Here is a 14,422-nt window from a genome sequence, read left to right as displayed (position 1 = left end):
TTAAAAATCCCTAAAATCAGCAGATGTATCAATATTTCTGAAAATTGGCAGGGTGATCCCCTGTTATCTTGTGTCATTGTATAGAAAATTCAAGGAGATAGACAGCTCTAGTAGGTTTTTTTTTTAAAAAAAATGTTATTTATAAAAACTTTGAAAATTCACCAAAATCCATGGATACGTGAAACATTCTGAAAGTTGATGAGCTAAAGGTGGTAAAATGTGTTCTATCATTGTAACAAGTTTCACCCCAATAGCTATAAAAATGAGAGAGAAAGGAGCTCCTGGAGCTTTTCCAATGAACTATCGTAAACATGTTACAGCTTAGAACAATACTGTAAACTAACCCAGATGGTTAAACAGAATAAGGGAACACTAAATAATAAACACTTCATAGCAATCTTTCCATATCTAATAAAAAAGAAGATTGTGAACATTTATTTTGGCTATTTCCAATATGTAAACAACACTCTTTGGTAAAACACTTTTCCATTTTTGGGGACCCCCCCTCCTTTGATATTGCATAGAAAATACACATAAGCAAACAAAACATTATATATACATACATACTTTCATAAAAAATGAATACATCTTGACAAATTACTTCCAGAGTTTGTTACCACTTTATACAGTGTATTGACACCTAACACGTTGCTTGATCAAACTTGCTAGACCTCTTGCTTGCTTTCTATCTTCCTTTCAGCCAATTCAAAACTGGAGTAGGCAAAATTCCTTCTAATCTATGCTCACTGGCATCCCTTGAAGAAGAAAGTTGAATGTAGTTATCTGTACATTCCACTGTGGATTCTATCTTAAATTATTCATACAAAACTAGTACAGTAGAGTCTCACTTATCCAACATAAATGGGCCGGCAGAATGTTGGATAAGTGAATATGTTGGATAGTAAGGAGGCATGAAGGAAAAGCCTATTAAACATCAAATTAGGTTATGATTTTACAAATTAAGCACTAAAACATCATGTTATACAACAAATTTGACACAAAAAGTAGTTCAATACGCAGTAATGCTATGTAGTAATTACTGTATTTACGAATTTAGCACCAAAATATCATGATATATTGAAAACATTGACTACAAAAATGCGTTGGAGAATCCAGAACGTTGGATAAGTGAGTGTTGGATAAGTGAGACTCTACTGTATTCCTAATTGATATTCTCCTCCTTGAAGTTTTTAAAAGTTACCTGTTACCCATTGAGATGTGACTGGTGTCTCCATTTTATGTTTGTGAACGTTAAGAAGCTGGCAGTCATTGTGCCCCGAAAAGACAACTGTCTCCACCAGTAACTAGAGTAAGAAAGTTATGTCATTAAAAACATTTCTTGTAATTTTGTGAGAAATATACCTTGCTCTGTTGGAGTATGACAACAATTTTTGCCTACCATTTTTGCCCATTACAAGACCACCTAATTAGTACTTTTAACTAGTTACAAAGAGTCAGCAGAACAATATTTGGAAAGTGACTGCTCCAGTGCAATAAATAAAGCAAGTGGTTAAGATTCAAGGGGAATCATGTATTATGGTCATTTTTGTCAAGATGGAATGATTGCAACAGTTTGACAGCCAGAGGGAAGAAAAATGGATAGAGCATAGCACCATTTCCCTCAAGTTGCAAGGTTTGCAACTGTTTTAAAAATAAGGCAGCAGTCATTCTGGAAGTGTTGACAGCCAGCAGCACACGTAATGCATGTGGTTAACATACTTCAATTACTCTCGGCAGTGTTTTTCCTAGTATGGATAGGCAGATACAGCTATGTAGACTATGAAGGTTGTCTGATATTCAATAGCTCCATCGGCACTATAAGACAAAGCCCTGACTCTCATCCTGTAGGTTTCCGGCTCTTGCAGAGCCCTGGTTGTGTACACCACTCCTTTCAAATTCTCATCTCTGAGGGCAAAAGGGATTGTTGAATCCTCATTTACCATGAGGAAAGTTGTCCTTGGATGCATCACTCCATCTTCAGTGTAGGCAACTAGTCGGATTAAGTCTTGATTGGCAGCAATCCCAAAAGGGAGGGATACAAGTTTGTATTCCAAGGCATAAGGGCTCAAAGAACACTCCAAGTCATTGGGTGGGCAGTTCTTCAGGCAGAATCTAAAATAAAACAAAACACACAGCTATAATGCCTGTGGCTACATTAGAACAGTGATGTGGTAAGGCAACCATGCATTTTTATATGAATTTGAATACTTCAAATCACTGGATCTAACAATGATTTTTGAGTCAAGGACTTTTAAAACTAGATTGCCAAATTGACATTGAGTGGGAGCTTAACACAATGGAGTGTCAGGTAGTATTTATTTATTTATTTATTTCCAATATGTCTATCCTGCCCTTCTCACCCAAAGGGACTCAGGGCGGCGTACAATTGGCAACAATTCGATGCCGACACATCATTAAAAACAACAACATATAAAAATTAAATACAGTATAAAATATAAAACATAAAACATACAAAGCTTACTTCCAGGTAAGAGTCATGAATTATATTAAACACAGCAATAACACAGGACTTGGAAGTACAACTTAGATGACAATGTATGAATGCTGACAAGTCTTATTAAAATGCATTTTGATGTTGCTACCATCCTAAGGAATTATCCATATTACCAGCAATATAATCCTATAGACCAGGCATGGGCAAACATTGTCCTTCCAGGTGTTTTGGATTTCAACTCCCAGAAATCCCAGCCAGCCTACCGGCTGATAGGAATTGTGGGAGTTGAAGTCCAAAACACCTGGAGGGTCAAAGTTTGTCCATGCCTACTATAGACCTTGTGAGAGTATCCCAGGTGCCATATTATATGTTGGGTCTTTGGCCAAAGACCAAGAGATCAACTCTTGTATGGAAAGCCTACCTCAAAACTCCCCCACCCACCTAGATGGGCAACTGATGTCAATGGGAAGGGGATGCATCCGTGGTAATGCAGAAAGAGGTCGTGGATCCAAAAGACCCTTGTAACCTGCTTTCAAACCCACTCCTGACCTTCAGTCTGGACCTGGAATATTCCACTTTCTAACAATGGAATTCTCTTAACAGGGTTTGAATTCTACAATTCCCACGCCCCAAATATGTGTCTTTTGAACTATACGTGGAGAGTATAGAAACCAGTCAAGTTAATCAAGGTTCAAGTTAGTCTCTGAAGGTTAGCATTAAAATTGGTGGTGCCTGCATTGGAGTAGTTCAGCCAGTGCATAATTTGAACCAATTTGATTTAGAGAAAAGCTAGGAAGGAAGAAGTAATGATCTGTTTTAAAGCAAAAGAATAGACTAATGTCTTACATTTTGTGACTGTGTTTGAAATGTTGCAAAGGAAAGCTGAAAAAACAAAAAGGAGTTGGGGAAAAACATACCCAGAAAGAGGATCCCGTTGATAAGTTGGAGGACAAGGTGTATCGATACACTGATAGCTACCTCTCATGTTAAAACACATACGATTTGGTCCACAGAAGATGTTTTGTTCAAGGCATTCATCTATATCTGATTCAAAGGAAAAGGAATAACATAATCAGAGAAGCAAGTAATTATTTTCATGTAATATTATCAGATGACATTTTTTAAAAAGTCACAAATCTTTGCAGATGATAGGTAGAAAGATTTAAAGGCCACATTACTGCTATATCTTGTAATATGGTTTCCCATTTGTCTTGATGGTATATATATCCAGTGGAATAAATTAATCCAATAGTAGGCAATAGATCTTATAAAATGAGAAGGGATGGGAGTCATATTAGGATATCTTTGTGTAGACAAATAGACAAATAGTCAGGAAGCCCATTTTGGATGATAGTCTGTCTTTGCATATGTGCATTCCTATCTCCTGTTAACTTCGACCATCTCATGTATTTCATAGCATTTTCTTAGGTAAGATTGGTGCTTTGTAAGTGTCTTCCTCTGAAATATAGCCTGTAATGTCTAGCATTCCTTGGTTGTCTCCTATCCAAGTACTAACTGGGACTCATCCTGCTTTACTTTAATGACTAGACAGGATCTGGTGCATTTTAGGGTTTAGACCCTGCAGTCCCATAGGAAGTATTATTATTATTATGTTTGTTTATACCCTGCTTTTTTTCTCCACAAGACTCAAAGAGGCTTACATTAAAAGCATTTCAATACAGTTTAAAATCTACAGATATACAAACATCAAAACATGATTAAATATTATTGGTATTTTAAAAAATTCAGTTAAATCCATAAAAACATATTCAAAACTAAAAACCACAGCACCCCCTGACTTGATCTTTAAAAAACCTACTTCTTTAAAGAATGGCCAATTAGCACATACTCTTTGACTAATAAATGTTAGAAATGCAGTATTTATTAAAATATTACTGGATAACTTTTTATACTATACTAGCTGTGCCTGGCCATGCGTTGCTGTGGCGTTGTCTGGTGGTGTTGGTGAGAAGTTGTTGAGGTAGTGGTGGTATTGAATGTCTGTTGTATGGTTGTCTTTATGTTTAGTATGCATTTGGTTGTTTGTGTACTGTGAAAGTGGTGAGGGTAGAGGGGGTCTATGTCCCTGTGTAGTATTGTATAGTATTTATATGTTGTCCATGTGTTGTGAATGCTTGGATTGTGTCCTGCTGCATAGTAGAAAGGGTTGGGCTGGATGGCCCTTAGAGGTCTCCCCAAACTCTTGTGCCTGTCCCCTGGGCTGAGTGGGTTGATAGGAGACCAAGTGGGCAGAACTTAGCCTTGTAACTGGCAGCAATGGGATAAAAACAATTATTCCTCTCCCTGTAATTAGGACTTTATTTTTCTTTTCTTTTTGTTGTATCAACCTAGAGCCGTGGATGATGGGTTGTGTTGTCAAATTTCGAGGTTGGGGGCCTGTAGTTTTGTTGTTTTGTCCGCTGCCCTGATGCCATCACTCTTTTATATATAGAGATAAGTTGCAATATTATCAAGAAAAAAATGTGGTGGCACACAAATGGGCTTTGGCTTTTTGGTATGCAAACACAGATTGGTAATTGCTTGTCAACAAGAAATAGACATTTTCATTGGGCGGAGAGAAGATATAGACTGAAACCTACAGATAGATCTCTAACTGACATGCAGTAGATGCACAAAGGATTTGAATGCAAAATGCTTGACAACTGCAAAGTACACACACTGGTTGGAAGAAAACACAATCCCTGATTCAACATGTGCGCAGTGTTGGATACAAATGGGTTTTTAATGGATAAAATGGATAAATGCGAAGATGATGCTGAACCTTATGGACGTGTACAGTTATGGTTGAAGAAGGGGATTGTTGAAATTCAACCCCACACTGCCCAAGTCTGCAGTCCTCAATGAGAAGTAGTTAGTTAGCTTTAGAATAGGCTGAGGGTGTTGTAAATAAAGCTTTTGTGATTTTTAAAGGCAGGACTATGCATTTTTGCTTCCTAAGCTCTAAATTCTTTACAGACACATCACACAGCACTTCACGCTCCGCTTGCTATGAGCTCATTGCTGAACTATACGTATTCTGTTTGTATTTTGGATGCTCTGCTATTTTTGGGTGATTTCCCTAACACTAACACAGAAAATCCTAACACAGAGAGCATCCTTCACAGTACTTTTAAGGGGATATCCACTGACCCCTAATTGCGGTGTCACTTTTGTGCCAGACCATTGAGCCAGGAATATTTTTCTGTTAGTTAAAAAAAAAAACACACACACACAAACAAACCCAAAGTTGATATTGAAAGCTTTGAATCTTTCTACTTTAACTGAAGATATATTTCAGTCCTCCTATCCATTTCCTCCCTGACCCCACCTATGTTCCTGTACAGCTGATGAATTACATGCATTATTCTATAGCTGGATCACTATATAACCAAGCATCTCACCAAGATTATTTGTGCCCCTGGAAACATGCTCTTGGGCATAAGACTGCCCCTGCAAAGACAATTCTAAGTAACTCTATCACACTATCAAATTCATTTGTATAAACAGTGCCACAATATATTTATTAAACTTTCAATTGTCTTGACTTCACTTCACAGCACATTTATCAATTGTGTTCCAACCCTTTCATGAGCTAGATGTTTATACTCTATGCACATTTTCTTACCTTGACATGTTTTGCCATTGGGCATAACTCGGTAACCTGGTGGGCAGAAACACTGGTAACTTCCTAAAGTGTTCCTGCATTCATGTTGACAAATATCCCTGTTCTCACATTCATCAATGTCTGTTGGAAAGAGAAGACCTGACATTAAAATCCTATGTTCAAGAGCTAAATGGACACTGAAAAATATATTTTTTAAAAAATCCAGATAATACATTATCTCTCACACATACAACACACCCCTCCACACAAATATTCTAAGCCAGGGGTCCCTAAACAACGGTCCGCAGGCCGGACACGGCCCTCCAAGATCCTTTACCTGGCCCCAGCCCTTAGGGTTGCCCTAAGTCTGAGATTACTTGAAGGCACACAACAACAACAATCCTAATTAACTTGATTATCTCATCAGCCAAAAACAGGCCCACATTTCCCATTGAATACTGGTATGTTTATGTTGATTAAAATTATTCTGCATTTTAAATATTGTATTTTTCTTTTATGGGTTTTTTTTTTGCATTGCATACAAGATATGTGCATTGTGCTTAGGAATTAGTTCATTTTAATGCATTGAGTGATTTTATATATTTTCTTAGATATCATTGTTTCATGAATCTAAAGTTATACTATGCATGTAAAATTTGTAAAGATCGCTCAGCAATTGTACAGTCAAATTCTTAGACTGCAAAAATGAGAGAAAAGGAGAATATAAAACTGAAAGTGTCCAATGGCAGAAATGGTCTGAGGGCCATGTCTCACAGTGTCTAAGATCCAGTCATAACACCTACACTAGTTGGCGTAGTGGGGACAACACTACCAAAGCAATCAATCCTGTCTTCTGGGAACTCTGGTTATAATATATGGCTCCCCAGGGGCAAATTCCTCATTGGGCATAAATGTCTCCCTCACACCCTCAATGAGATCAACTTCTTACACCCATAAAATTAGACAACACTATTTATTACTAAAGTTGACAACTTCTGGGAGTGGGTGGGTACTGTGGCAAAACAGCTGAGTTCAACCCGCAAGGTCAGAAATTTAGAAATTTCGGAATTAACAGAAACTTAAAACCAACACTATATTTTTGTTAGGACGAGTCGGAGTAAGGAACAAACCACACCTTTTGTGAAATGGGTTTTAGAACACAGATGTAAGTGTTGTAGTATCTATATTCACCTAATATGATGTGGGCTGGGAAGGTACAACTTCAAAATATGAAAGAACATGTTTCAGAGACCCCTTTTTATCACCTAGCACATGTTTGTTGGGTGTTTGAAGGGTCATATCCTTTTACACTAAATTGTCAACTTTGCCAGGTTGTAATTTGAGAAATTCTGACTTACTGCCTACGGCTTACTGTTGTATCTGATCTGACATCCACCAACAAACCATGGTTTTTTTTGAGCAGCTTGGTTTAGTGCATGGTTTGTGGTTTGTTATAATGCCCAAATATTCACATGTAGTTTGCTTCCTCAGATGCCCTTTTTAAAATGGGAGCTGAGAAGGGAGTGGAAAGGTGGGAGAGAAGCAGACTGGAAACGGCCATTATGTTTAAATAATTCATTTGTAAATGTTCATTATTTGAAAGGGGAAGGTCTAGTTAGCCCCCGCCCTGTTTAGGCAGACCTTTGGGATATAAATTAACAGACGTGCATGTGAAGTGATGTGTATAGTAAGGCACTAATATCTGTGGGGGGATATGTTTTTGGCCAGCCCATGGTTATGTGAAACTGAGGATATTACTGAACATAATTTCAGTCCCAGCATGCCTTACCCAGCAGCCTCACCACCAATTGGTACAATCGCATAACCAGCTTCTGGCGTTGTTTCCAGAGTTTTTGTTCTAAATCTAAACCTTGTAAAGAGGATCAGGAGCAGTGAGGGAAGCCAGCTGTCCTGGTCAGCCCCCAGAAAGCATCCCCATCTCTGTGCTCGATGCTGCTTCTGTCTCCACATTCCTCTGCCTTCCTTTCATGTTGCCATCACCCACTGCTAGCCCTCACTCCAGGGTTGTTTTTTTAAAGGAGAGGATGGGAATGAGGTGGCGGCAACTCAGAGAGTGTGGTTCCCCATTTCCTCTGTGTGTCTGCTGCTTACTGCCATTGGAAGTGGAGGTAGCAACTGGTGAGGGGATGGGGAGATGGAAGAATCCCTGTGTGCTGGGAGCATGGAGCTGAAGCAGTAGCAGTAGTGGTCCTCTGAAGGCTGCCCCAAAGGCTTGTGCAGGCCACGTGGCCCGGGGACCACATGTTGTGCAGGTCTGATCAAGAAAAAGCCAGGCACAGTGAGCAAAACAGACAGGCACAGTGAGCAAAATCTGCCATGTCTGCCATTTCATATAGGTAAACTACTACGGTATAGATTTACACTCTGCCAGTGTGGTGTAGGATATCCACCATTTTGTTATTGGCACCTTTAGAAATAAACCTTTTTGTATTTTTGCTGGATACCAGTTCTAAACAAGCTATTTGTGATGGAAACTGGCACTTGGAGAATCAAGGGCTGATTCACATTTAAGTAAACAGTACTGAATTAATCACAGTTGAATGTGTTAATTGAATCTCTTGGGAAACTTTGTGCTTTGAACTGGCTTATGACAGCTCATTCAAATATGAAAATGACCCTTTCGCATGGTCATCCCAAGTATGTAATAAGTCTGTTTCACGGAAAAAGACAGAAGTGGACCTAAATCTATCATTGTTTTTGCACATCCTCTCAGAAAGCTGTATTTCTGTTTAGACAAACCTAATTCTCCATCTATATCAATGATAATGCTTCCACCATGCCCAGACTAACAGCCTTTTTAGTATGTACTTTTGCCATAGGTTCACAGAGATCAAGATTATCTGGATTTTTTTGCTCCACCATGTTTTGAACTCCCAAAAAAAGACAATGGGAAAACTAAAAACAATCTTAACATTTTTACCTCTTCTAATGTGTTTCCTTATTACTTTTTACATTTTTATTTAATTTTTTAACATCTAGACAGCATAGGTTTCTGTTTAGTTTTAAAAGGTAGTGATATATACTTGTTAGAAATATTGTATCATTAGAATCCCACAAATTATAATACTCATGTATAAAAGCAACCTAAAATGATTCAACAAGAAGAAATAAAAACACATAGATAACAACACACACACGTACATAGACACATGTGACATTTACCTATACATTTGTTATTTCTTGCCTCATAGCCTCCAGGGCAAGTCTCTCTAACATTCCTTTTAGTCCTGGAGATTGCAACTCTGCTGTTCCTATACTCTGAGTAGGAGCTGTAGAGATTGGAGGAGTGCCTGATATATTGCTGAGGTCGATAGTTGTCTCTCACAGGGGAGAATTGAGCATAGTTATGGCTACTGTAATAAGTGCCATAATTTGGCAACCTCTCCAATCCAGCGCAAGATTTGCCATCGCCTAATAAATGTTGTCCAAGGGGACAGATACACTTGAAGCTGCCAGGGCTGTTGGTGCACTGATATGCACATGGTTTAGGCACTTGTTCGCACTCATTAATATCTGCTCATGTGACATGATTTCAAAGCAACAAATCATGTGACAAGGGGAAGGAGAGGGGAAACACACAAAAACATAAAAAGCACATCAGTCTGTGGAACAAACTGAAATTATAGATGTGATTCTGAAATCACAGAGCTGTGGTTTGCAGGGCTATGACACAGTGCATACATCAGTTTACCTGTGAAACAGTTTATGAAAGCCATGCCTGAGATTCTACATCACCTAGCGTAGTGTCAATATTTTGTAGGTGGAACTATGCAATGGCTGCTATCTCCTCCCATAGGACTCACCATTTCACCGTGATAGCACTGCTTCCAAGACCACTCAGTGGTTGTTGGAGAATAGGGAGATCAGAGAAATGTCTGGCCATATTCCCATACCCAGTTGCAGAAAGATGATATCATCACTGAGATCTGCCTTGGTCCTTCTGAGCTATTGGCAGATTATGTAATCATTCTGAGTCTGGCCATGATATTCCTCCAGTTTCTGTCTCTCCATCAGCCTCTGACTGGCTATGGAAAAGTGGCTTTTGAAGTGGGAAGGTGAGTACTCAGGATGAGGGATTTTGGTCACTAAGGAGGGAAGGAAAGAATAACAACCTCCACAATGACCAAAAAAAAGCATGTATATGCTGGGTTTACACTAAACAGGATATCAGCCTATATAATTATCTTGGTAACCCAAATACACATAGAAAGATCAGCACTGGACCAATAGAGTAAATGAAATGAAAGCAGAAGTCTGGGTTATTTTCACTTCACTTCGTTTTTTCCCCCAAAAGCAACATTAGCTAATTTTGCCAGATGAGCCCACTTTTATAGATCCTTCACAGCTGCAAAACACCTCTGAGTGTTTTCTAATATAAAACTGAGCTGCAGTTCTATCCCTGCCGACCTAGAAGTAATCCTATCAAACACAATTATACTTCCAAGTAAGCATGCAGAGGATTTTACTATAGATTTCCTATTTTCACCCTCCCATACCAATAACAAGAAAAAAATGATAGGGAAAAATACATGAAACACATGACATGCAATATGAGTAGCCTGCCATGCTCTTGTACTAAGCTAAAATGATGATTAAGAGAATGCATTTGTTAGTATTTTTTAAAAAATCTGTAACAATTTATGCTCACATGATGCATGAAATCTATTTGAAAGTATTTAAAGCAGCAATAACTTTAATGGGTTTTTTCCCTCCTAGACAAAACCCAGGTATGCTCCAATCCAGATTGGGACTGGGCCAGGGGCAATGAATAGAAACACACACTCAAACCATAGGCATGTGTGTTTACTACACTGGCTATTTGTGAAATAAAACTCCAGCAATCAAAGTCAAACAGGAAATGGCCAATAGCATATGTAATTTGACACACATGCACCCAGTTAATGCATAATCTCACCCTAAGTATACACAGAAAATAGAAGTTGCTGCATATTAAGGAACTAACCAAAGCAAGAAAACATGCAGAAACAGTTTTCTCCCGAACGTATTATCCTACAGCAAGCATTTCATAAAATGTACCTTTGTTGTTCTGCAATATGCAGAACATATTTACTTGGTATAATAAATATTACTGTTAACAGTGACATTCACTGGGAATTATATGCATTTGTATTTGAAATCAGATACTCTTTTTGTTTCAAGAGGTCAAATCACTAGAGCCTGCTGATTTCAAGATGTATTGCATCTTGAACAATTTTTGTAGCATAAGCTGCAGCCAAAAGCAAATGAAGAGCGTCAGAATGGTGGTTAATGTTTATCTGACTGTTTAAGTGACCAACTTACCTATGCAGGGTCTTCCAACTCCCTGGGAGCGGAACCCTCTTGGGCACACACAGCGGTAACTTCCTCGGGAGTTTTCACATATTTGGTTGTATCGGCACTGATGGGTACCATCTTGGCATTCATCAATATCTGACAAGAAACATATAATCTTAAAGGCACTTGAGATACTTGTGTTTCTGTAACTTACATAAAAAGTCTCTACAGAAAACAACTTCCCTTTTGTGAAACAAAGTACATAAAATGCAAGCACAGGAAGACCAGCTGATTAATCAAAAAAAGATGCAGCCAACCCCTCCAATGCTTGTAATTTTTAAAGGTTATGGAACAAGGCAGCAGCTATTAAGCCTTTACTCAGTTCAACTATATAATTTGAATAATTTACTGAATTTCTAATAAACTACCGTTTTTACAAATGAAAAAGTCTTATCAAGATCAACCGAAATTTTCTTATTATCTTGTAGGCAGAGAGAAAATATTCAGTAATTTCTCAAGCAAGCACATGTATCCCTAGAAAAGTCACATAGGTGTTCATAAGTAGTATTCATTTTTGTGACATTTGGGAAAGGATAAAAGGTAAAGGTTTCCCCTGACGTTAAGTCCAGTCATGTCTGACTCTGGGGGTTGGTGCTCATCTCCATTTCTAAGCCGAAGAGCAGACGTTGTCCGTAGACACCTCCAAGGTCAAGTGGCCGGCATGACTGCATGGAGCGCCGTTACCTTCCCGCCGGAGCAGTACCTATTGATCTACTCACATTGGCATGTTTTCGAACTGCTAGGTTGGCAGGAGCTGGAGCTAACAGCGGCCGCTCACGCTGCTCCCAGGGTTTGAACCTGGGACCTTTTGGTCTGCAAGTTCAGCAGCTCAGCGCTTTAACGCACTTTGCCACCGGGGCTCCTCTTTGGGATACCAATGGAGTAATTCATAAATAACAACAACAACAACAACTTCATTTTTTTACCCCACCTCCATCTCCCCGAAGGGACTTGGGGCTGCTTACATGGGGCCAAGCCCAGGAAATTATAATAAACGAAAGATAAAAACACATCAAAGTAAAAGTACAAAATTATACACATTAACATAGTAAAAATAAAATAGTGACTACTATAGTATAATTCATGACTGGTTTTCACAAATAACTTCTGCAATAGTCATTGAAAAGAATGTAGTACACAAAATATACACACCTATACATGTTCCATTATCTGCTTTGGTCATTCCATTTGGACATAGGTCAATGCATTTATAGCCACCTCGGGTATTTTTGCACAGCTGGTCAAGACGGCATACATGTTGCCTGCATTCATTCACATCTTGAAAATCACAAAAAAATAAAATAGATAATTTTATCTGACATCTTTCATGAAACTAAAGGAATTTCCTGTTTCGTTTACTTCTGTACAGGAGCATGTGACCTGCCATGTTTATTCTCTATTTGTTGTATTGCCGATGTTTATAACTTGTACTTTTCTTAAATAAAGCTTTCAGACTTTCAGAGCTTTTGTTTTCTGAATGCAAGTTTCCCTATACATGACAACTTGTTTCTTCCATGTATTGGAGTATCTTTTAAGACAGTTTTTCCTGCAAAAAAATGTTCTTTTCAGCTGGGAAAGAAATCTATCCCTTTATGACTCGAATGACTCAAAAGAAACATTTTCCCAGGTACATTCTAGACCAGTAACTCTGAAATTATGATCATAGTGGTAGAAAAGATTACTCATAAGGGGGAAAATTTTAGCTCCACATATATGCTACTTCTTACCCATGCATTTTCTCCCTTTCAGCTGATATCCTGGATCACATCCACAGTGGAAGCTGCCAATGGTGTTGAAGCATCGTTGATTACAAGGATTGGATTCTTGGCATTCATTAACATCTGTGGAATAGTAAACTCTAGGCATTACACATTCCTACCTTGAATCTCTTTGTAGTACTTGTTCTCAAACAGAAACAAGCATAGTTGGGATGAGAGAGGGAGATTTCTTATTTTTCTGTTTCTCTTGCTGCTTATATCACCTGAACCATGGTGGCTTTATATACAACATACCATTTTGCTAATGTAAGATTACTTAGAATAAAACTCTCTTTAAAATATCTTCTTTTCCCCACTCTCGCTTCACATGCTTCAGTGTTTGTGTGTATGTGTGTGTTTATGGGATCTTCATCTTCCACAGGAGTGGGACGGAAGCCTCTACAGAATCAGAGACGGAAAAAAGATGCCGGTGAAACTCCTTGGTGATTGGGGTTGTTGTGTGTTTTTCGGGCTGTATGGCCATGTTCCAGAAATATTCTCTCCTGACGTTTCACCCACATCTATGGCAGGCTTCCTCAGAGGTTGTGAGGTATACTTCTGGAACATGGCCATACAGCCAGAAAAACACACAACAACCCTGTGATTCTGGCCATGAAAGCCTTTGACAACTCCTCAAGTGATTTCCCACTAAAACATGAGCTAGCAGCTGATATAATTCACAGGGCCCTTTTCTAAATAAGAGCAGGAGATAGGTTTAAGTCTGTTACATACTCTTTTATGTGTCCCTGTTTACTCATGTAACTTCTTCCTAGAGGTAATTAACCAATTATTGGCTGTCATTTTCTCTGCATTCTAGAATGAACCTTCACAGAAATAATGAACATCTCAGTTTTAGTACATTTCTCAATACATCCGGGAATCTATCCTGCTTTCTTGAACCTCTATTTAATGTAATCTCCTCTTATTTATTGATTATACCATATCCATACCTCTGCAACTCTGTCCATCTGATGTTCTTCTGAAGCCAAGACCACACTGAACTACACAGTGATAAGAGCCAATAATATTCTCACAGTCTTGGCCAGTGTGGCATGAATGTCTCCCTAAGGCACATTCATCAATATCTGCAAGAAAGAAAAAGTCATAAGTGTAGCCATAGTTCAATGTTTATTATGGGAGAAACACTTTTCATCATAAGAATATTATCAATGAGAGACATGATCTGAAGTAGACATTATAGAAGTTACTTTTTGGACTGTAATTTCTAGAACCCCTTGCGAGCATGACCAG

At 38.5% G+C, this 14,422-nt stretch overlaps 1 protein-coding gene across 2 annotated transcripts in view; it reads right to left on the bottom strand.

Moving 5' to 3' along the window:
- Positions 1-399: 399 nt before the first annotated feature.
- hmcn1 (hemicentin 1) overlaps positions 400-14,422 on the bottom strand; it is a 312,600-nt gene continuing 298,577 nt past the window's right edge. Inside the window, exons 100-107 of one of the 2 annotated variants that reach the window (XM_062980741.1) lie at positions 14,122-14,256; positions 13,142-13,255; positions 12,567-12,692; positions 11,382-11,510; positions 9,243-9,593; positions 6,081-6,200; positions 3,373-3,499; positions 400-2,112 (exon numbers count right to left, since the gene is read on the bottom strand). In XM_062980741.1, coding sequence (XP_062836811.1) covers positions 1,746-2,112; positions 3,373-3,499; positions 6,081-6,200; positions 9,243-9,593; positions 11,382-11,510; positions 12,567-12,692; positions 13,142-13,255; positions 14,122-14,256 — 1,469 coding nt within the window. In that variant the 3' untranslated portion in view covers positions 400-1,745. The remainder of the gene's footprint in view (positions 2,113-3,372; positions 3,500-6,080; positions 6,201-9,242; positions 9,594-11,381; positions 11,511-12,566; positions 12,693-13,141; positions 13,256-14,121; positions 14,257-14,422) is intronic. The other variant, XM_062980742.1, reaches the window with a different exon arrangement.

The sequence above is a fragment of the Anolis carolinensis genome, chromosome 4 (assembly GCF_035594765.1).
Source record: "Anolis carolinensis isolate JA03-04 chromosome 4, rAnoCar3.1.pri, whole genome shotgun sequence".
Taxonomy (NCBI): Eukaryota; Metazoa; Chordata; class Lepidosauria; order Squamata; family Dactyloidae; genus Anolis; species Anolis carolinensis.
Note: the sequence above shows the minus strand (reverse complement) of the source record. Positions and strands in the feature narration are given on the sequence as shown.